This window comes from Chanodichthys erythropterus, chromosome 14 (assembly GCF_024489055.1).
Source record: "Chanodichthys erythropterus isolate Z2021 chromosome 14, ASM2448905v1, whole genome shotgun sequence".
Classification (NCBI taxonomy): domain Eukaryota; kingdom Metazoa; phylum Chordata; class Actinopteri; order Cypriniformes; family Xenocyprididae; genus Chanodichthys; species Chanodichthys erythropterus.
In genome coordinates this window covers 28445039-28468954 of record NC_090234.1, presented here as the reverse complement: position 1 = coordinate 28468954, position 23916 = coordinate 28445039, and the positions used below count along the sequence as shown (strand labels likewise).

Sequence of the window (23916 nt, the reverse complement as noted above, 5' to 3'; positions counted from 1 at the left end):
ATCTTTGATTTCCAGCACCCTACTCCCCTTCCCTCCATAATGACCCTCGAGGCACAGGGGAACCTGTGTCCAACCTCCGGTCCTGCCACTACAGTCCTGTCTTTTACCTGTTGGACAATGGTAAGAATGTGTCCAGACCGTTGAAAACACCCACACACACCAAGCCCGTGGCTCATGCGCTTCTCCGTCTGAATTTGCGTGTGTGTGGGTGTTTGTTTTGGGGATTGCATGCGGCAGTAGATGTAGCCTTACGCTCGTAGTGCCCTGTGCCACGCTCTGTGCTCCTGAGGTGTAGGTGTGTGTGAGTGTGTATGCGAATGTGTGTAAGTGTGCTTCACGTGTAGCTATTGTAGGCATGTGTGTGATTGGGGCATGGTAGTAAGTAGTATGTGTTGTGTGTGTTGACGAAAGGGGTGATATTGTGACTAGCCTAGACAGAGCGTTGATCTTTGAGGTCCAGTTGGTTCAAATAACCCTTTATAATCTTTTTCTCTCTCTTTTTTTGGCTTTATTTAGACCCCAACAGGCTCTCAATGTTTTTTCTTTAGCCTTCAGTAGCTCTACCATCCATGCCTGTTTGTGTGCTTTATTGAGAACGTGCTAGTTTTTTGCTATCTCACATGCTAATGTGTTTGTAGACATTTACAGTACCATCTGTAACTTATCAATGACTAGTACTCAGCATGTTGGTAATTGTTTAATCTGTAATCTTGCGTTTTTTTTTTTTTTTGTTTTTTTTTTATTTAAAAGTCATGGAAGGCATAGCAAATATCTACAATTTAAACATATAGTTTGTTGGTTTGGTGCAAAGTTGTCCTAGGTTCAATTTTGGAATGACTAGAATTAGCTATATGTTATGTGCGTACTATAGATTGTTTGCCTAAACAATAGTTACTTGACTAATGTAAAATGGATTAATGTGATGTGAATGCTACACAAATGCGCTAGACTGCAAAGCTTTGAGAGCATGACAGAGAGAATGGCTACAAGCATGAGAATTATATCTATGCTAATAATGATTTTGTTCACTTTTGAAAATGTGCTGCATGTGAATGGCCTTAAGTGTTGGCTCATTTTAAAAATATCAAAAAAACTTCTAGGTCACCAAATTGGTGATGCTAATTAGTGATGTATTCTTTTTCCAGACAGATAAGTAAATGAATATATTTTTGATGAAAGGCTTACAAGAAAGTAAAATGCTCAAGATTAGCCTTTTTATTCAAGCAAAAACAACTATTGCATGTTTCTGAAATGAAATTCCTTTGAATTCATTGTAGAGTTTGGCATCTGCATCTTTACTCCTGACGTATATCCGCCTCTATGAATTAGTGGAAAATGACCTGAGCTGAAAGCAAAGGAGTCTGTAATTTATGCAAATTGCAGTGCAGGATAGCAGAAGACATTTTTTTGTGATCATTCCAAAAACAATCCCAAATTACTGTTTATCTGAGTCTGGCTCACAGAGGAGTCGACGGGATTGAAGCCATGGTGTTCGGAACATTCTAACGAGCAGCTAAACGACTCCTGAAATTGTGCCCATGGAAAAAAAACAAACAATAAAACAGGGTGGCCACTTGAGGCCTGATGTTGAAATCAATGGATGCCAGCTGTTATGTTTGCCATTGTAGCTGTGCCGCTGAATAACAATAACCAAAGATGTCCAACATGGGTTTATATATAGATACACACACACACAGATGATATAGCTTGCAAAATGGCTTTAATGTGCTTCTCTCATATCAACATGTAGGTAATCCACACACCTCATCTCGATCTATCTTTCATGTTTACTCACCTGCACATGTGTGTTCAGACTGATCTTATCAGTGTCAAGGGTAATGGGAAGGATTCCACATCTAAGGCACAGGTTATTGATCCTGGAATTTTAATTACTGCCATTTCCAGGAGCAATTTCCGCTTTGTCTGACGCTCAAATCTCATCTATCTCCACATCCCTGGAAGAAGAGAGAGCGCGAGAGAGAATGAAATTATACATTTTGTAAATCATTTACCTTAAGTAGAGCTTATAATTAAAAAATAGTTAAACATGTTGCTGATATCTGAGGTTTAATCCAGTGTTTTAAAGACCAATGAAGTCAAAATTGTAATATTGTTGCTTTTAGACCATGACTGTTAGCAAATCCTTTTAAGAAAAAGCCTAAAGAAGTCCTTTGATATGACCCATCGCAGATTGTTTCAGTAGGAAATCAAAGTTTGCCTGGTTAAAAATCACCTTGCATTCAAAATTACATTTTAAAATTTTTGCAAGCAACATATATAGGACTCTTAAAATTGTGAAACAGGGGCCTTGCTCCAGCCAAGATGGATGGGAGTGCTAATGGATAGCTTTCTCCGGATTATTATAGACCTCCTTGGTCAACACAGGAAAGCAAATTGCATTCATCAAACCATTACATGGAGGCCTTAAGTGGAAAAGCATTAGCACCATGCTGAAAATGACATTCTTAAATCACACCCTACTTTAAAAACATTCAATTGAAATGAGGCTAAGGAGGAGAGTGTCAACTTGGGAAGTAGTCTGCTTGGTGTGTTTTAGCGTTCTGAACAGAGTGCATCATATAAATAGAGACTTTGAGAGACTTTTTTGGGATAAGACGCCTGGTATTTAATAACCTTTGCCTGCATAGCAATGGAAACTGATATTGAATTAGTACTCTCATATATATACTTTTGAATTCTAAAATTCAATCCCATTTCAGCAGTTATCTTGCCATATGTTGTTCCTGATATTTAGCTCAGTATACACTCTAACCTTTGCGGTGCAAAATGCTTGCAAAATGTTGACCTTGCTTTATTTGATCTCTTTACGCTTTATTTTGAAACTTTCTGTGTTATGTTTTGCCAATGGTGTGTGCATGCCCATATGTAAATGTTTTTTTGTGTGGTTTCTGTTCAATAGAGTACAATGGACCATACATTCTATTCTGAAATATTTTGGAATTATTTGAATCAATTCATGAGTTTTTCCCCATCAAAATGGAAGGAAATGAAAATTAAAAAATGGATCATGATTTATTGTTTTATGCATTTGTGCTTAGATGCATTCTGCATGTGTGCGTTTGCTTTTGTAAAGACAAGTACAGACGAATCTGTTTGTCTGGTGGCAGTATGCGATCGGGCATGACTGTCGAATGAAACGTCACATGTCAGTGTGTACACCTGCATGTTACACTAAATTATTTATTTAGTTATTTTTTAATTTGAGCTGATCTCTTTATTTTCTTGACCTCTGCATCTTTTGCCTTTTGTTTTGGTTTCTTAAATGGATTAATTGCTCCTTCCTGTCCTATTTTGTTTTGTTTCAGTCAAGGGACCAGGCAGAAAGTTAAGTCTACCCACAGATCTTAAGACTGATCTTGGTACGGTAGGCCGAAAGCGAGCAGTTCTTTTTCTTTATTCTTGCCTTCGATTCATCAACTTTCTCTGTTTCCATCCTGTTGAGAATGACATGATGAAGCCCCTTGTCTTTGCATTTTAAAGTTCATTTTTAATGCATTTTTATTCTTTCACTTTCTTCTCATTTGAATTCATGAAGTGGCGCAAAATTTCCCTCCTCACATTTCTGCGTGTGGCCTTTTTTTTAATTATAAATATGCTTCTCAGTGTACATTTTGCAAGTGTTTACAAAGGTGGTTTGTTCAACATAATCATTTTTAAGTTGAGAAAGGTGTCACTCTGAAATCTCGCTCTTTCGCGACTGGTTCATCCTTTACGTCTAAGCGGCCTTGCTTCATCGTAATTGGGTCATTCTGTACCTCAGAACATGCTCTAACCCTATTGGACCATTCTCTAACTCTATGAAAGCCTGCTCATTTGTGATTGGACCATCCTCTACCTCTGAACGACATGCACTAATGTAATGAGCTCATTCTCTGCAAGCGAGCTTGTCTCATCGTGACTTGGACCATTCTTCAGCCTTTTATGGATATACTCTGAATTGTCTCACTCTGTCTCTTTCTCTGAGTATCCTTGTTCTCTTTTCCTTTTTCTTCCCTCTTGTCTGGCTTTTTGTTTCATGCTAGGCTGTGACTAACACACTTCTCTCTGAGAGCTGAACAATTTCCTCTGCAATTTCTTGTGCCAAACATGACCTAATGTGTAATAATGAAAGTGTTCCTTCAACAGGTCAAGCTTTGCAGCATTACAATGGAAAATAGACCGTCTGGGCCATGAATGATTACGTTTGTTTCTAATCCTCGAAGGCTTAGATTTGTGCTTGAAAAATAGTTGAAAGCACAGTAGAGTTGTAGGGTCGTTTTGTAATTTAAAAATATCTTGAAGGTTTAGGTCATAAAAATAAATACTTATTAGAAAGCCAGTTGATAAGTGTTGTGTGAGTGTGATGCGTGTATATGTGAGGCTGAGATAGAGGGTTGTGTGTGTGGAAGTCTACAAGTATAGCCTGGAGTCGCTCTATGTAGTTTTTTGCTGTAGAACTGTCTCCCCTTGAATGCACTGGGGCTTCCTCAGCCTTGCTATCCTAAACCTTCGATTCGGATTTTTTCATTATCCTGGGCTGCGCCCATTTAGAAACACTGACCTTGGTGCAGGCCAGGGAAAACCGATGTAAAGATGTCTGCGGACTGGGCTCCATGTTTTAGGCTTTCTCATCCTGCCTCTCTCATGAGGTCTAAAATGATGTTCTCTGATCTTCATCAACAGAAAATCAGACTTGCAGGAAAATCCATATGAAGATGAGTTGATAGATACTACCATCTGGATGGATTTTAGTTAGTTTCATGAATTAGTTTCTTTTTTTTCTTTTTTTTTTCTTTCTTTTTTTCTGTCTGTGACATAAAAATTGCTACAAAATAGCATAGAAATACACTACTGTTCATAACTTTGGGGTCGATATGATTTTTTATCTTATGCTCACCAAAGCAGCATTTATTTTCTTATTAAAATTTAATTAAAATAGCTTTATTGCTTTCTATTTTAATATATTTTAAGATGTCATTTATTCCTCTGATGGTAAAGCTGAATTTTCAGCATCATCTTCAGTGTCACACGATCCTTCAGAAATCATTGTAATATGCTGATTTGCTGCTCAAGAAACATTTACAGTGTTAAAAAGTTATGCTGCTTAATATTTTTTGTGGAAACTGTGATACTTTTTTCAGATTTCTTCTGCTGTGTAGAAGGTAAAAAAAAAAACAGCATTTATTTGAAATTAAAATCTTGTGCAACATTACTGTCACTTTTGATCAAATTAATGTGTCCTTGCTGAATAAAAGTATTTTTTTTTTTTTTTTTTTTTATCTTACTGACCCCAAAATGTTGAATGTTAGTGTAAAACGTTATACAAAAAAGAAAAAGAAAATAACAAATAACAAATGTAGTCTTTAAAATGATGATTTAAGTTTCACAAACTTACTACAGATGGTGTTCTTAATAGTGCTTTGTTTCATCATGAGTCAGTGTCAAAGTTTTGGTTGCCAAGTCTGCAGTGCGATATCAAAATGACTGAGTAGAATTCCCACTGATATGAAATGACAGCAGACAGTCTGGATTTGGATGTCTGCTTTGGCATGAAATTGATTGATAGCTATAAAAAAGGGAGGGAGAAAGGAAATATACAGCTAGGATGTAAAAATATTAAGTCATAATCTAAGGGTAAACAAGTTACCTCTGTCAGAGAGGTTCTGGCTACAGGTTACAGTATCTCCTCAGGTAGATGCTAATAAGACTTTGGTCTAGGTGTGTTGGAGGTGCTGCTAAAAGAATGTGCTTTTTAGATTCAGTGATTTTGGATCTGGGTCTGTTTCTGCTTACTCAGCCAGACCTTCCTCAACTTCCTGCACAAACAGATTGCAGATGGAAGCTTCTGTTTTTCTGTAAAATCTAGTCCTCCACCTTCACTCTTTCAAGTGTCTAAGCTGAGAAGGGATGAGAAAGCCTCTCTGAATGCTTAATTTTTTGAACAACAACCATTACCTGCAACTTTCCTTTTCTTTGTTCCTTCTCCTTTCCCCTTTTCATTTTTCCTTTTGACTTTTCCCTTACTTTTCCTTCCCTTTTTCCTTTTCCCTTTTCCCTTTCCTATTTCCTTTTCCTTTTCCTTTTAGTCTTTTCCCTTCCCTTCCCTTTTCCTCCTTTCCCTTTCCTTTCATTTTCCTTTTCCTTCTTTTACTCTTTCCTCTCTCCTTGTCCCATCTTTCTTCCCTTTCGATTTTTCCTTTTCCTTTTCAAATTGCTGCTATTATGTGACCGCTTCCTCTTATTGCTTTCCTTTGCAGCTGCATTGTTTTCATCCCACTGCCCTCTTCACCACTCTCTCTCTCTCTCACACACACACTCTTCTCTTTCTAATATCAGTTGGTTTTCTTGCTAATGCTATGCCCGTTGTTACAGATCATGTGAATGGACATTGCACTAGCCCCACCTCCCAGCCCTGTCCATCTGGGAGGGCCAGAGTCCCGGGAGGCCCTGAAGGGCCACGCCTTGCCCGCAGGGGGCCCGGCCGACCGCCCTTCCGCAAGGCCCAGTCCGCCGCATGCATGGAGGTCTCTTTGCCTGTGTCCTCCCTCACCGAAGGTGTGTGCTTGTTCTCCAGCTCCTTTATCCCTTTACTCCATTTACCCTTTATTCCTGTATTCCTCTACTGCCCCATCCCCTTCTGCATGTTTAACACTCATCAAGGGATACAAGGAGAATGGTATGGGATTTTATTGCTATGTTTTCTGACGCTCTGATTTCACTGCCTTTTCTTTGGTTTCTTTGTTTTGTTTTTGACTCTGCTGGAGAGATTGGTGATTACTAAAGCCCTATCATGCCACATAGGAAGCATACCCCTTTTACACCGAGTGGGATCTGAAGACCTCTCTCAGCACCGCCCCGAGCCACATTTGTGATCCTTAAAGGGATAGTACCCTCAAAAATGAAAATTCTGTCATCATTTACTCTCCCTCATGTCATTCCAAACCCATTTGACTTTCTTCTGTGGAACATAAAAGGGGATGTTAGGCAGAATCGTTGATACTGGCAGACTTTTCAGTCACCATTCACTTTCATTGCATCTTTGTTTACAATGAAAGTGAACTGTGACTGCGGCTATAATTCTACCTAACATCTCCTTGTGTGTTTCAGGGAAAGGAGGAAGTCATATATGTTTGGAATGACAATTTATGTCAATTTATTTATATAACCAGGCTGGGTTTGACACTGGCACCTTGTTGGTGGAAAAGGGGTAACGGAATATCTTATGCACCAATTACCATTCTGCATTTTTGCTGAAATTTTGGTGAAAAGTTTTTGTGATCTCATTATAGGTTTGTGTTATAAACTTCAATTAATCCTAAATCCCATTTATCCTGATTAAAGTCAATATTGGGATGAATTGGATGAATGTTGATGAAATAAGTTTATTAATCAGCCTTCCAGAAGTAATTTTAAAAGTAAAACTAAAAAAGAAGAAAGAAAGAAAGAAATGGCACAAACCTTTCAAAGTGTGACTCACAGAAACGACTATGCTTTTCAAGCTTTGGGGATCTTCTGTCCCTTTTATGTTTGAGACCATATTTGTGCTTCAAACATGGAGGCTGAGGCAGACACTGCTGTGAGCCTAATTATACTTTTTGTTTTAATGCTTTTAATTACCACCTCTACACACAGTCGTTTGATAGGTGGCTTGCTGATGTGAATTAAAAGATTAATGTAGGCAGTCTCTGTGCAAGCGTAGGTTTCAGTTTACAAAACGTTTATGGTTGTGGCCTTTTTTTTCTTAGACCATCTTTCTTAGAGTGAAATGAAATGTTGCGACTGCTTCCTCTGGATCACTAGAGGGGAATTTACCAGAGTGAAATGCACGGACAATTCAACAAACACAAAACACATAATCAGAGTATATGCCTAAATGTTTGTGCATATCCCTGCCATGTTTAAATTTTAGAGTTGTGTGAGTGTGTTACAAGAGCCCTGCTTTACCATTTCATGAAGAATTATTATTATTTTTCCCTTTCTGAACTTTCTCTGTCTGTTCATCACCTGCTCTGCATATCCTTCAGGGTGGAACTCAGGATAAAAAATACTGTATATAAAATGGTTGTTATTATTATTATTATTAATATTATTATTATTTTATCCTGAGGTCCATTTTTCTATATATCACCTGCATATCCTTGAACTTCAGTGTGTGTGTGTGTGTGTGTGTGTGTGTGTGTGTGTGTGTGTGTGTGTGTGTGTGTGTGTGTGTGTGTGTGTGTGTGTGTGCGTTTTTGTGATAATTTGTATAATGACGTGGGTATTACACTGGTATTTCGACATAAAATATGAGGAAATGCATGAAATACAGTTTAAAAACCATTACGCCTATGGAATGTCCTCACTTTGATAGCAAAACAAACCTGTGTGTGTGTGTGATATGACCCATTTCAAGGAATAGTTCACCCAAAAATGAAAACTGTCATTATTTAGCCCACGTCATTGCAAACCTGTATGACTTTTTATTTTTTAAGTGGACTATCCCTTTAACTGTTCATGGGCTTACACACAGCCAACGTGACTTCTGTGTGCCTTTATCTCATGTCAGTTCTTTGTCCTTGTCAGTCATATATGTCCTTATAGCAGATGTCTTGTTCAAATTAGCGTGATCTGTACAGCAGTAACGCATCATATCCTCACTGGGCACCGACTTCCTGTCATTCACTAATCCAATCGCAGCGATAGACAGCGTCTCCTCCTGCGCCGTCATCTGTGTCCATAATCCTGTTTACATGAAGGGCGCCAACCAGGACAACCAGCCCAAGTCGAACGGCAGCGTACAGATAGTGTCACAGGGTTCATGAGGTTTTCATAGTGTCTGGATCTTTCCCAGAAAGACGTGCTGTGCGCTTTTATTACATTTTTAACCTAATAATCTGTATTTGATTTCATTTTTGAGAAAAAAAGGATGGGATTGCTCCCATCGCCTCTTTTTTTATTTCCACCTGGAGATTCTGACAGTTCTACAAGTCCAGTATTCATCTCTGAAACCTTCTGCACAGACTCAGCTTGAATTTTTTTAATTGAATAATGTCATGATATTCAAATGAATCCACGTCCGTCCGGTTATAGACACGGTTCATTTTTTTTTCTTCCCACTTGGAAAAGTGTTATTGTCCGTTAGAGGACTACCTACCGCTTCTTTGGTCTCAACGCGTGGCGTGCGTCCCTATCGCTGCGGTAACAGGCATGCGGTGCCGCAGTGGGGTCGCTGGGATAATTAAAGGTCAATTAGCAGAGAGGAGAGCCAGGCCGGCGCTAATGAGACACGCTACAGGAAGAGAGAGCTGCGGGACGCTGGGATACGTAGTCTCATATAAACAGCCATTAAGGGTGGAAAGACACACACACACTTGATGTAAGCAAAATGTTAGAAAATGTGAACAGTTACAGAAATTTATCACAATAAATAGCAGTTGAAAGTTTGAGTTATCCCAGTGACTCCTTGACTCACATCCCATTTAATTCATTGATAGATTTTAAAGGGCACTTTCTGCAGGTTACATCATAATGGAAGTATGTGTATCGTTTTATGCTGAGTTATCTGATTTGTTCGATTAAACGCAATCGTAAAAGACCTTAGTTAGGGTAGTAGATCTTAGTCAGACGCCATATTGAATTTTAAACAGATGAAAATGAGGCTGTGAGGGATATGTGCTGTATAATGGTCCTAGATCACATTTAATTTTCAACTCAAAACTGTTTTTTATGGAGTTTTTGTCTACTGAAAGTCTTTTTGAAAGATGTTTTGTCAGCTGAACAATCAGTATGTTGTTCAACAATACAATCCAATGAAAACACTGTACTTCCATCCCTCACAGCCATGGTTCCATCACTGTCAGAAATTAAATATGGTGTTACCCTGACTATAGGACTTTGCAAATATATGCATAGATAAACAAACCAAAACCCACAGAGGAACAGAAAAGACAATCAAGTTATCCATCAGAAAAAAACAAGAAAAGAAAAAATCCACAGAAACATTTGCATGTCCCACAGAAAGAAGGCTTTGTTGATGTTTCTAATAACAGGTGTGTCATTTGGCTCTCCTGCGGTGATTGACAGTCAGTGACCTCAGTAAAAGAGTCCCAGAGAGAGAGAACGAGCGAGCAGATCTTTACTCTCACCGTCTCTATCATGAAATATTCACACTAACAGGCTAACAGGGTGGATACGACTAATTATGTTCACAGTCCCCGCAGATAAAGGTGCTGTCAGTAGAAAAGGTCAATATGCATGTCTTCCCACGAAACGTATATGTGATTTCGTTTGTGACCATTTTGCACTGTGTGAGAGTGTGAGATTGGATTTGTGGCTTTGTGTTCCATTTGCGATCTGTTATATTGTTTGGGAAATGAATGCTGTGTGACATTAGTGTCAGTCTTGGTCTGTATTAAGGGAATGGTTCACACAAAAATGGAAACTCTGTCATTAATTACCCTCATGTTGTTCCAAACCATAAAACATAAAAGAAGATATTCTGAAATATGTTCACGTTGCTTTTTGCGAAAGCACAGTGACCAGAAATGTCCAAAAAGTCCAGTCAAGTATTAATACGCTTCATACTATTTGCTATTCGCTTGTTAAGTCCTGATGTACGGAATACTGTTTTTGGGTCCAAGGCTCTACTAATTTCAAATGAGAATACTAGCTATCTCAGCAGCCATTTATATGAGCACTTTTTGTTCATATCACACATTTAAGCAAAGCTTTTAAAAATTCACAGTGAGCACTACTTTCTCTGTGCTCACGGCGTCCCGGACACCAATATTTTAATGATTCATTAAATAGGAATCACTCTTTAAGACAAGTCATTTTACTGGGTAGCCATCTTTGAAATGCTTCTTGGTCAGCTATTTCAGTCATACAAGTGCAGCTCCTATCTGTTTGAATGGGGAAACATCAAATTCTCCAAAACTGTTCATTAAGATTACAATTAAATTTCATATTTGAAATCATCAATGAAATCTGACAACTGTCTCATAAATGTTGTTTCTAAACGCTTAAATCAAGACACACACACACACACACACACAAAAATGCATTTTCAGGCTAGAAGGTGGGACTTATTACACTTTTTCCCATTCTTAGTAATATGAGTCTTTGGTTAGGATCATGATTTTTCAGCAGTATTACAGCACGCTGTGAGTATATATTAGCAATGTTTGTTGTTTCCTTTTAGCATCTGTATCCAAAAACAGTGACACGTGACATCAGATTTAACAAGCGGTTAGCAATGGGTCGCTCATGAACTGTTCTTTCTGTTTTTAGGAACTCTTTTATGTGACTTGGGAGTATCGAGCTGTCTCTGAGAGTGATTCATTAATCATAATTTTTGACCATGTATACTTACCCTCCTTTTGTTTATGATTTAGGAGATACAAAAAATCAATTTTGTTTCCTGTATAGAAAATTGAGATGATTATTTTGAGTCTTCTGGTCCAAGTCGTTCATTCTTATGTCACATGACAGCCTTATAGACTGCTTGCAAGAAGCAAAAATGATCATAAGGGTGACTATGATATTTTACAGATATGTGTCAGGTCCTGCTTTAAGGCAACAAGCTAAAGTCAAAAAAGCTTTTCAGACTATTCGGCTGTCACATGACAAAATAATGAATGACTCAGACTAGAAGACACAGTTGAGTGGTAAATTAATCATCAGTGGTTTCTCATAGTTTGACTTTGGCTGTTATTATCATGATTTCTTAATTCGGAATATCAAATTTGATGTAAGTAGACATGTTGGGGAAATTTGGCTTTTGTAAATATAACATTTTGATTCTTTTTAAAAACTCTGCTCAAATGAATAAAAGAATTGAAATAAAGATTAGTTCATGTTGCTGAACAAGATTCAAAGAAAAATGATCTGATCTTCTCATCACACACTATATTAGTATTTTGAAGCCAGTCATACAGGTTTCTAATGACATGAGGGTGAGTAAATGACAGAATTTTCAACACAAACAGCTATAAGCATCCTAACTTTGACACAAACCTCATAGCCAAAGGATTTCATTCTGCCGATGCTTTTTCAAGTTCTTTTCTATTGAATGTACTGAAGTGTTGTGGGCAGGTTTTCGAAAAAAAAAAAAAAAAGATCGACTTGTCAGGACTTTCTTTCTTTCTCCTATTTCAATCTTCCTCCTCTTTTTCTCCTCAGAACTCCTCTTTCTTTCTTTCTTGCATATTGGTTTATCTGTTTTCTCTTCCTCTTTCTCTCCTTATCTGTCACTCTCTGTACGCTGTGATGTTCTGGTCGTGTTTTTGTTTCGGTACACGTCTTGACATATGTATGTATGTACGTGTCATTTTATATGTTGTGTATCGTTGTATTTACGTGTGTGTGTGTGTGATTGTGGCCGTTGGGGTGTTGTACATATGTGCGTTCGATGGATAGGTTATCCGTCCCGACGAGCCATGCTGCAGCAGTTACACGGAGTCAGTATGTACTCTCACGATGAGCATCACATCACCACCTACTCCTGGAGCGAGAGAGGTAAGGAGGGGCTTTATGAGGGTCACAAGGACCTCTCACCCTGTAGCGTCACGTCTCACTCCGTCCCGTCCTGTGGCACATAGTCGCTTGGTCAGAACCCCTCTTTTGTCACGTTCAATGATGTTCACCTTGCTCTTCATCTTCAGGTTTGGATTTGCACCGTAGCTGTTAGCAGCTGAACAGTATAATGATGTCTGCTTTGTGTTTCACGCTGCAGTGTTGTCGGCTTGTAGTCGTCTGTCCATCTCACGCATTGTGACATCTCCAAGACACAGATTAAACCTAGACCTGGACTAATTGTGACAAACAGTTAACCGTGCTGTTCAGTCCAAGGCGAGGTTTAACCTGTATCAGGGAAACAGTTTCTGTATGTCAGTGTCTAAGGAGATCTTATGATTCTGCAGACGTGTCAGTATTATCAATCATTAATGTTGTCATCAGTGTAGAGGTGAAAGTTATGAGGTCATTTTAAATTACTTTCTATGGTAAGAGTTCAAAGTGAGGAATAATTTGGTGTATGTAGAACATAGTAATGTGTGCTATCTATGATGCTTCATAGACACGTTCAGACAAAAGGGAGAAAGAGGGAGAAAGATGTTTCACAGAAACGTAGGATGGACATTCTCAAGAAACGGTGCTGTTTGTTCAGTTGTTTGTTCATTTAAACCATATCCTATTAATCCAAATGGTAAATATATGGTTATTTACTAATGTTACTAACCTTAAGCATAGTTTTGCCAAACATTCATGATGTTTTGAGGCTGAATGTGGTGAATTTAAATGCAACGATCTTTAATAATGGTCTTAGCAAATATCATTGCATCACACCACATTATGTATAGTCAGTTTTCCTGTGCTTTATGTTATATTAATCACTATCATTTTTTTCTTAAAACAAGAGTTGAACTGTTGAGAATAACATAAGTATATCTGATTCTGTAACAATAGAGGAACATCTTGTATAAAGAAAAGAATAGTCCAATGGTTAACATTATTCATTTATTTATTTCCATTACACATTTAAGAAATTAATCTTTCATATAATATTCAGTACCATGTTCATTACCATGTTAATTTAATCATATAGTTGCAAGTCACAGGGACACATGGCCATAAATGGCACCATTTCCTAAGAATGTCCCTGGAGCAGAGGTTTAGAAATGGTGTAATATTGTGTTTCAAAAGGCCATTGTGATATATGATAAATGTTATGTTAAAATGTTGTAATTTATACCTTATACCACAGTCTTTTGTCATTTATGATATAGCTTACAAATGTTCACAAATGACTTTCCTTCCATCACTACACACAAAAACCCTGTTTTGACATTGACAAATGTCTGTCAGCATTTTCTTCCTATGCGTTTATGTTATGTAAACACAATACAGTTTATCATTTCTGCAGGATAAACAAGATTCTCAATTTAAAACCACACAAATTCTAATCAAATATATTCTGTATATTGTAATGCATGGCATAATACATGAAGTCAGGATAGTGAATGTCACAGAAGATATGACAATTACAACAACCGTCGTATATTTTTTTCCCCCATCACATCCTTCATTTTAAGATAAGGATAGTTTAAATACTTGAGTGAAGTGTAAATCAGGCAAGTCCAGAAACATTTTTTATGTGTGGGTCTGGCAATTTGCAGTGGATAAGAACTTTGAAGTAATTCAAGGACAAAAAGATGGTAAATACGCTGAATGGGTTTGAAATTGTGAGATTGTGTTCTGTGTGTTATCTGTGTATGCAAATGAAATCTGTGACATGTCTGATCATGTGAACAGGAACATTTTAAGACGTGTTCGCTCGATAGATATGTATGTGCCACACTGTCCTGTATGTACATTATTTATTGTTTTACTTTTTCAATAACAAATCTTAAAAACAAGATAAATTTGTGTTTGCAACTGCACATCTGTAACACTTTATAACTCAATTTCTGGTTGGTGTGGATTAAATGTAATTTAAATGCACATATGGAGTGACTCCACTTTCACTGATTCCTCTTTTTAACAGCATAAGGATTGTTCTCCTATATTTTCCCTTTTTCTTTTATCTTTTCACTCTCTACTATTCTTTATCCTTTTCCACTCATCTGTCTTGTCTTCTGTCTTTCCTGACATTTCTCTTCTGCCCCACCCTCTCTTTCTCTCTCCCCTTCTCCATTCTTTCTCAGAGAGTCGAGAAAACTCGTTCAGCCGTTCCCGGAGCTCTAGCGTTTCCAGCATAGACAGGGAAACTAAAGAGGCCGTAACCACCCTGCAGTTTATGGAGTCGTACGGGCGTAAATCAGACACCCTGCCCACACCGTGCCTGTGGGTGGGCACAAGTCTGGGCCTGGTGCTTATCATCCCAATGTCCATCCCTACGGACGAGCAGGAACGTCAGGAAGACCCTGTTACTGTGGCTCCCACTGGTATCTTTTGATTTCTTCCTTCTGACTTTTGAATGCACCTGATTGCAACATATGCAGAGTTCAACAGCTGGGTTCCGAAAGTAAAGACTCAATTCATTTTTTCCTTAGGGAAATAGATTTTTGATGATAACGTGTAAACATTTCAGGACAAAACAATTGTAAGCTCTGAGGTTGTTATTCACTGGTATATGTTTTTTTGAAGCCATTTGTTTGCATTACTTGTTTTTAAAATAATCATGTTAACAGTGGAATTTGCGGTGAACAACTACATTACCCATGATGCTGTGCAGAAAATCCCATTAATCAGAGAGCAAATCATGCCAAAATAGCTCTGCAGGGAACATCTGCTCCCATAAAGCACCACAAATTATGTAATTGAGTCGATTTCCCTATGCTCTACATATTTAAATAATATTTTACCTTGAATAAATACAAAATTTGTAACGCTGTGATTCACCTCATAGATGGTTGGCTTGGTTCTTGGTTTATACTTTTTTAACGGCAACTTTTTAAATCCCTGTTAGAAAAATGAATGGAAAAAATACTTTCGGAACCAACACTAGTGAAAAAGTGGCCGGACACTAATGCACTTATATTGTCATGTTTTTGTTCTCTTCCCTCTCAGGCACAGTGTTAATGCTGAAGGGCTCCATTCTGCGGTTTGGTTTCCTGGACTGTGGGGGTGCTCTTATCCACAATCCCTACGAGGTGTGGCGGGACCAACAAGTCCCAGATGACCCGGATCGACCCCGCAAGCGGAAGCTGGTCAACTTCTCGCCCTCGTCTTCTCAAGAGGCCAGCGGAGATGGTCATTTAGCCGTAGTGTGTTCGGAGAGGCAGGCGAAGGTGTTTTTCATGCCCTCCCAGGCCTGTCTATATGTACACAACATCACAGAGTCATCCTTTGTGCTGCGGGCCGATGTGGTGTCAGTTTGTAACAGCGTTTGTCTGGCCTGCTTCTGCGCCAACGGACACATCATGACTTTGAGGTTTGCTTTAACTTTTTTTCTTTTTTGTCTCAAATTTGGAAATTGTGATGTAGCTGGTAGAGCTCAGGGCTGGAAATCAGAAGGTTGCTGGTTCTAGTCCCTCAACCAAAATCTACAATTTAAATTTCTTATATTATATATTGACACTAAAACATAAAAAAAGTCTCTTTCGTTTATAGGGGGAAATGTAAATAATATAGAAAATAAAAAAATTAATTAGGGCCCGAGCACCTTTGTGAGGCTACAAAATCTGAAAACCAACAGAAAGTCAGATATTTAAAATGTTCATTTTCAAAATTTGTGCAGTTTTTGCCATTTCCAGACGTTGTACTTTAACAAACTCGTCCTTTAACGAATCCATCCAGACATTGACTTTAGATTAGACTGACCAATCATATTTACAGTCATAGCGCCACCTGCTGGCAACAGGAAATGGCATGCTTTAAACTGTAATTCACTCCAGGAAACACATTTAAATATGCCATGAAGTACCAAACATGCTAGAAACACATTAAATCATGCAACACTTGGCTAAGTGTTATAGTCAAAATGGGAAGCAGGAAATGTGGCACATCAAAATAACTTTGCCATACCCTCTTAAATGCATGTTCCACTATTTACTGTTTTCCTAAGGCCACCGGGTGGCTGTGGCCCCGGGTGCGAGGGACCTTTCAATGCTGATTGCAGGTTTAATTACTATTGTTATTATTATTATTATGATTATTATTATATCCATTATTGTATTATTATTTTTAATAATAACTGGGACAAGTAACAATTATTAATTTATAATAATAATCATTATTAATTATTAACACTATTAATAGAATTATTAAAACTGGGGGGGGGGTTAAATATAGAATTAATTTAAAAATTAAAATAGTACATGAAAAGTGTTATTATTATATCAGTTTTCTCACCTCTTTTATGATCATGTAAAACCAGTAAAACCTGTAACAGAGTCTGTTTACATCTAAGATCTAACCACAGAGATTACAGTGATAATGCAAACTGTTCTTGTTCATCCATACATCTCTGTACAGTATAATTCATACAAGTGCATTAGCTAGAAATACGAGCTTTTAAACCCTATAGCCTTAGACTAATTATTGTAAGTGCATTACTGTAAACAGAAGGTTTTCTTGTTTTTACAAACTGAGGGTTAAGTAAAAATGTCTTTGTTAATCCAAAGAATTTGACAGGTTCCGTTGATAGAGCTTAACTTATAATTAGCCTGCAACATTCCTTTACTGCCAGCTCAGAACCTTTTGGTTTTGTTTTTCAGTTTAATCCAGTTTACAGAAACCAGCTCAATCCTTCAACAAATTCTAAACCTCAAGTCAGAACAGCTGTGTGTGCTTTTGTTGGCTTCATGTTAAATCCTGCCTTCAGTGCAGTATGTTATTTTAGGCAGAAGTTCTTAATTTTTCACTATAAATTAGAGTATTCTCACTGTCATTTCCAAAACAGAGGATATTGGAATGCAGTTTCTAAGTCTTGTATGTGTGTATGTTTTGCAGCCTTCCCAGTTTACGGCCTCTGCTAGACGTCGCCTACCTGCCGCTAACGGACATGCGCATTGCCAGAACATTCTGCTTCACCAACGGAGGGCAGGCGCTGTATCTGTGCTCCCCCACAGAGATACAGAGAATCACTTACAGCCAGGAGATGTGTGACAACCTACAGGTGGCTGTGCCTTTGTGTGTGTGTGTGTGTGTGTGTGTGTGTGTGTGTGTGTGTGTGTGTGTGTGTGTGTGTGTGTGTGTGTGTGTGTGTGTGTGTGCATGCTGATGGTGGTTATTGAAGTGAAATGTCATGCTTGTCATGGATGCTTTGAGCTCTGCTGAGCTGAGCCCTGCTGCATCTCGGCTGTAATTTCTGCCACACAGGTTGTCATTCTGTCCTTTCTCTCCCTCTGTTGTTTCCTCTCTGTCTGGTTAGGATGGAAATAGTATAATGCCATAGTATTCATTCTATTTTTGCAATATGTATTATGCACCATGTGCACAGTATGATAATTTTCTGTATGCATAGAATGTCCAAACCGTAATATACACTACTGTTTAAAAGTTTTGGGTCTGTAGGATTTTTTTTTTTTTTTTTTTAAAAAAGGAGTTGTTTTTGAAAGGAGTCTGTTATGCTCACCATACAGTAAAATATGTAATATTGTGAAATATCATTATAATTTAAAATAACGGTTTACTGTTTTAATATATTTTAAAATGTAATTTATTCCTGTGATAGCAAAGCTGAATTTTCAGCGTCCATTACTCCATTAATTCTAATATGCTGATTTGGGTCTCAAAAAATATTTTATAATTATCCATAATGAAAATGGTTGTTCTGCTTAATATTTTAGTGGAAACTATGATTTATGAATTTTTCAGGACCCTTTGATGAATAGAAAGTTCAAAAGAACATTTGAAATAGACATTTTTTTAAACAAATGTTTTACTTTTGATCAATCAAATGTGTTCTTGCTGAATAAAAGTATTCATTTATTTATTTAAATAAAATCTTACTGACCCTAAACCTGTGAACATTAGTGTATGTATCCCACAATGCAATGCAATTTTCTTGACCATTTATTTCCAGTTTGACAAATAAACTGATAAAAAAAGATGTTTTTTTAGCCCAAAGTTGGAAAAAAACCCATACTGTTTCACATACTATTTTTTAAATTTTATGTAGTAGTAAGTACATTTAGTGTATACTGCTCAGTATGCTCTTAGCATACTAGTATTCCATTTCAAACGTGGCCTCTGTTTCTTTATAAGTGTCAAACACAAGAGAAAGAGAGGTTTTGTCCTGTCAAAACTTTCCGTTTTACATAGTGAAATGTGTAACTGTGCTGACATCTGCTGGTGGGTTTTTGAACTGACTGTGCTAGCATTGCTTTCATTGCAGTATTTGATATGATTTTTCTCTTTCACTGATTCACTATTCTTCATTAATTGCAGGAGATGTTAGGGGAGCTCTTTACACCCATCGAGACCCCTGAGGCTCAGAACCGTGGATTTCTCAAGGGCTTTTTTAGTGGCAACGCCCAAACCTTCGACCGAGAGGAGCTGTGTGAGTGAAGTTATTTATCTCTCCTCTCTCTGCGTGTGTGTGTTCTTGTATACATGGTTTATGAGAGGACACAAATGTGTATAATGACATGGGTATTACAACGTAAACATGGTTTATGAGGACACTTCCTGTGTCCTCGTAACCAAATGGCTTAAAAAACTGTGAAATTCAAAAAATGCAGACATTTTCCTGTGATGGGTAGGTTTAGGGGTAGTGGTAGTGTAAGGGGATAGAATTTACAGTTTGAACAGTATAAAAACCATATGCCTTTCTCCACTGACGTTCTGAGTGTTCAAAGCATTTCTAAGAATATTGATTTTTAGAAGAAAATGGTTTGTAAACATTAGCAACACATTATTCGCTGTTTGATAACATAGTCAAGCAAAAGGCTAATATTAATTACCGTTATGTGTCCAATGTTGTAAAGCGAGATACCATTCTCTGAGCTCGTGCAAGTGAGTGGAGGTGGGGCTAATTTGCATATTCATAGATCTGCGTTTAGTAAATGAGGCAAGGGTGTGGAGTTACATTCAAGCTATTTTAAGATAAAATGATTGACTACAAGGGGACTTTAACAATAACAACACTGCCTTTGTTCCCTTCGTTTCTCTTGTTCTGTAGTTGGCGAGGCAGCAGCGGGTAAGGCGTCCCGCAGCCTGGCGCAACACATCCCAGGACAGGGTGGAATGGAGGGCATGAAGGCAGCAGCAGGCGGAGTGGTGGGGGAACTGGCCCGAGCTCGCATCGCCCTGGATGAGAGAGGACAGAGGCTCGGGGAGCTGGAAGAGAGGACCGCTCTGATGATGACCAGCGCCGAAACCTTCTCTAAACATGCTCACGAGGTACGTAGGAGAGCGAGAGAATGAGAAAACAGAAATATAAATCTTTATGTGCTTGTTCAAACTCTTTGTTTTCTCTTTTGCCCTCCACAGCTGATGCTGAAATGCAAAGACAAGAAGTGGTATCAGTTTTAGAGGGTCCTCGAGGAGGGCGCACTCTCATGTACTACTCTGGTACTTGGACTTTCACTCTTTAAAAGAGAGAGTGAGCGAGACGGATGGATCGAGAGACTTAAGGGCTGTTCAGCTTCTCTTCTGTCTGTGTACAGGATTGTCTTACTCTGATTGGATAAAAAGGCGACGGCCAGATTACGATACGATGGACTTGTACCATTACCGTTCATCAGTAAGTGGGGTTCCATGCCCGCATTGTAAATCAGACGTCATCTTCATTTATGTACAGGGGTTGATCGGGGTCTCCTCACTCACAAGAAGCAAATTGGCTCACGCCGTGTAGATACTCGGAAAGTTACCAAATCAACGAGTGCATGAAACAAAATGGATGACCTATAAAAACGTAAAACTGCCATATTAAATAGCAGCATGTTACAAAAGGGAAACAAAAGATTAACAAACTTTTATTTAATAACCTAAGCCAATAATATAAACTATGACAAAAACTTTCTATTTTTTGAAATAGCAAACAAATATATATAAACAAAAAATGTATACCTGCATTGCTATAAGGCCAAAATATTTAGTTTTTTTGATGACGCCATACTGTTTCTTTCAGCGATGTATATTTTCAGAATATTTACCACTGTCTCGTCTTATACGACACCAATTTATCCACTCTCGTACCGCAAATCAGGCCGACGACGGCGACTCAGTTGGCCACACCCACGACGTTCAGTCAAAAACGCAAACTTTTTCCGTTTTCTTTGCTGCTAGCTCGCAAAAAAGCACCACAACCAACTTTTTAATCCGTCTCCAAAAGGTACTTCACCCTCTCCTAGAGACGTATGACGTGACATGGTTTTAGAAGTGAAAGTAGTGAAATGTATTTGGCGCCACGTGACGAGTGTGTGTCTGTGAGGTCCTTTACGAGCGTGTTTCTCATATGTAATACTTAACGTGCCATATTCTAGATGGGTGAAGTATCTTTAACTGTAAACTAGCGATGAATTAATTTGTCTGTGGTTGATATTCTGGGCTCTTACATGTAGATAAGACAAGCCAGCCAAACTCAGACAGAAGGCTTGGCTCTTCTTGCGTGTCTGTGAAAGTATAAATACGGTTCGATTTGTTTTCTAATTCGTCATGATGTTCGTTACTTTAAAAGATCAATTTCAGCTGGCCTGTTATTTAGTTTCTAGTCTTTTCGGTTGCCTCCGGGCGCGTGTAACAAAGATTGTGCGTTGTTTTTTTACGTCGCTGAGGACAACGAGTGAATGACCTCCGTTTTCTCTGCCAAAGTTTGAATGCATCGTGGAGAGATTTCCTTCACATTCCAGTACAAGGAACAACTTTTGTTCATTTTCTTCTTTTTATTTCCTTCAATATAACGTCAAAACGATGTTTTCTACCTTACTACTTTAGTGTCAGACGATTGTTCGCTTGTGTCTTCTGGTTGTCAATCGACTGTTGAAATGGTGTTTAGACTGATCAGTGGGCGCTACTATGTTTTTTGAATATGTGTCTGGAAAGATCAAACCGAGCGAGTCGCCCTGCGGTTCGCCCGTGAATTATAGTGTTACATGTAAGCTAAATCTTCCAGAATCGTATTTGAGACTCATGTTGTGTTTCTATGATTGTCCTCTGATGACCTCTGACCTTCTAGTGCTTTACTGTAACAATCTCAGCATATCTTCCGTAGTCCATGCCTCTGCCCATTTGGCTTTGTATATACAAGCTGCTACTCAGTAACGTAAATGTTGTGCATTGAAATACAAACTCAAGGCTCATGAGAATACACATCGTCAACCGTTAGTCAAACTTGGGCTCTTACGCAATATTACCTTTTTCTTTATGCTTTTACGTTAAAATAATAGCTCATGATTCAAGAAGGGAGACATTGCATGTGTGGAGATTTGGACTCAAGAAGACAGATGCCAAAACCATGTAAAGATGGTCTCTTCTGAAGAAACCTGTTGGTTTTATTTCATGTTCACCATTATATTTGTTTCAACTGATTCTCCAATGATTCCTCTTCAGTGTCGAAACAAGTTAAAACTGACTCTCACAGACAGGGTGTTTTGTTTGTATGTTCTCAGTTTTTATATGAAAATGTACAGTTCAACCTGGAGGAGAGCGACATGGTCATTGAACTAAATTATGTGATTTGGATATTCCTCTGTGAATGTCGTACCTGTTTAAAGATGGTACCGTGTCTGATATTCTGACTGAAGTTCTGTGGGTCTAACTGTAGTTTCCTCCACCCCAACACCTGGTCCTCTGATACCTTCAGAGAAGGCAGCAACGTCGGTCTTGTTTAAATGGATAATGCCACCTTTCGTTCTTATCGATATTCTAGTAGTGTTATAGAGGTTATTGAAAATAAAATGGAAAATATGTTGATGCAAATCAAATTGAAATAAACATTTATTGATGTACACAAGATCATAAGACTGGTTTGTTTCTGTAATATTGTGGGCTAGTAACTTGTCGACCAAGGTCATGCCTACAGTGCCAATAATACATAAAATTACTAAATGTGTATTATATGCTCACGAAAGACTGTATATTTTGAACATGCATGATACATATATAAATGGATAAACATAGGCCTGTAAGAATCTATAAAACTGTCTGTCTGTCTGTTTGTCTATCTATCTTAAAGGATTAGTTCACTTTCAATTAAAATTTCCTGATAATTTACTCACCCCCATGTCATCCAAGATGTCCATGTCCTTCTCTCTTCAATCGGAAAGACATTTTTGATGGAAAAAGGTTTTTGATGAAAACATTCCAGGATTTTTCTCCATATAGTGCACTTCAGTGGCCTCCAAACGGTTGACGGTCAAAATTACAGTTTCATTACAGCTTCAAAGCCTTCTGCATGATCCCAGACAAGGAATAAGGGTCTTATCTAGAGAAACCATTGCTCATTTTCTAAAAAAAATTAAAATTTTATATATTTTAACCATAAATGCTAATCTTGAACTAGCTCTCTTCTTCTCTATTAGAATTCCAGCAGTGTAGACACTGCTAAGTGTATTACTGCCCTCCACAGGTCAAAGTTTAAACTAATTGTTATATACTTGCACTAGCATATTGTATATGACAATTTAGTTCAAACTTTGGCCTGAGGAGGGCAGTAATACACTTAGCAGTGTCTACACTGCTGGAATTCTAATAGAGAAGAAAAAGAAGAATTAAGGTGCGTCCCAATTCGCGTACTTATGCACTATTCTATGACGTTAAGTATAAATAGTGCGAGTAGTGCGTTCACACTGAAAATTGCAAAAAGAAAAAGTGCACTTTAAATACCCGGATGATGCACTAAATTAACGGAAAAAACGAAGTGTGGAATGTGGGACACTTCGTGCACTCAACTGTCGCAGCTTTAATTACATAGTGGAGGGGAAGGGAGGATCGGACTCCGTTGTTAAATGACAAAATAACCTCATAGAATTCACGCACTACATGGATGAGTGCATAGTGCACAAGTACATAGTGTATAAGTGCATAGTGTATAGTGTGTCATTTGGGACGCAAATTTAGTTCAAAATGAGCATTTATGGTTAAAATGCGTATATATATATTTTTTTATTATTATTTATTTCTTTATTTTTTTTTAAATGAGTGATGGTTTCTCTAGATAAGACCCTTATTTATCATCTGGGATCACGTAGAATGCTTTGAAGCTGCACTGAAACTGTAATTTTGACCTTGAACAATTTGGGCTCCATTAAAGTCCACTATATGGAGAAAAATCCTGGAATGTTTTCATTAAAAACCTTAATTTCTTTTCGACTGAAGAAAGAAAGACATGAACATCTTGGATGACATGGGGGTCAGGAAATTTTAATTTGAAAGTGAACTAATCCTTTAATAATAAACTAAGATATTTACCATGGTCGTTTCCATTATAATACCATTGCAGTGACAACAGTCATTGATGGAATCTCTTCAATAAAATTTATTTTTTGA

The 23916-nt window shown here is 38.0% G+C and overlaps 1 protein-coding gene across 3 annotated transcripts in view; it reads left to right on the top strand.

Annotated features, from left to right (window-relative positions):
* The window catches only part of stxbp5l (syntaxin binding protein 5L), a 173863-nt gene extending 151887 nt beyond the window's left edge, over nt 1–21976 (top strand). For 2 of the 3 annotated variants that reach the window (XM_067409209.1, XM_067409208.1), the window contains 7 exons: nt 6373–6555; nt 14685–14924; nt 15550–15913; nt 17434–17599; nt 18874–18985; nt 19607–19827; nt 19918–21976. In XM_067409209.1, coding sequence (XP_067265310.1) covers nt 6373–6555; nt 14685–14924; nt 15550–15913; nt 17434–17599; nt 18874–18985; nt 19607–19827; nt 19918–19959 — 1328 coding nt within the window. In that variant the 3' untranslated portion in view covers nt 19960–21976. Of the gene's footprint in view, nt 1–3326; nt 3381–6372; nt 6556–14684; nt 14925–15549; nt 15914–17433; nt 17600–18873; nt 18986–19606; nt 19828–19917 lie in introns of all 3 variants that reach the window. The other variant, XM_067409210.1, reaches the window with a different exon arrangement.
* Nucleotides 21977–23916: the final 1940 nt, after the last annotated feature.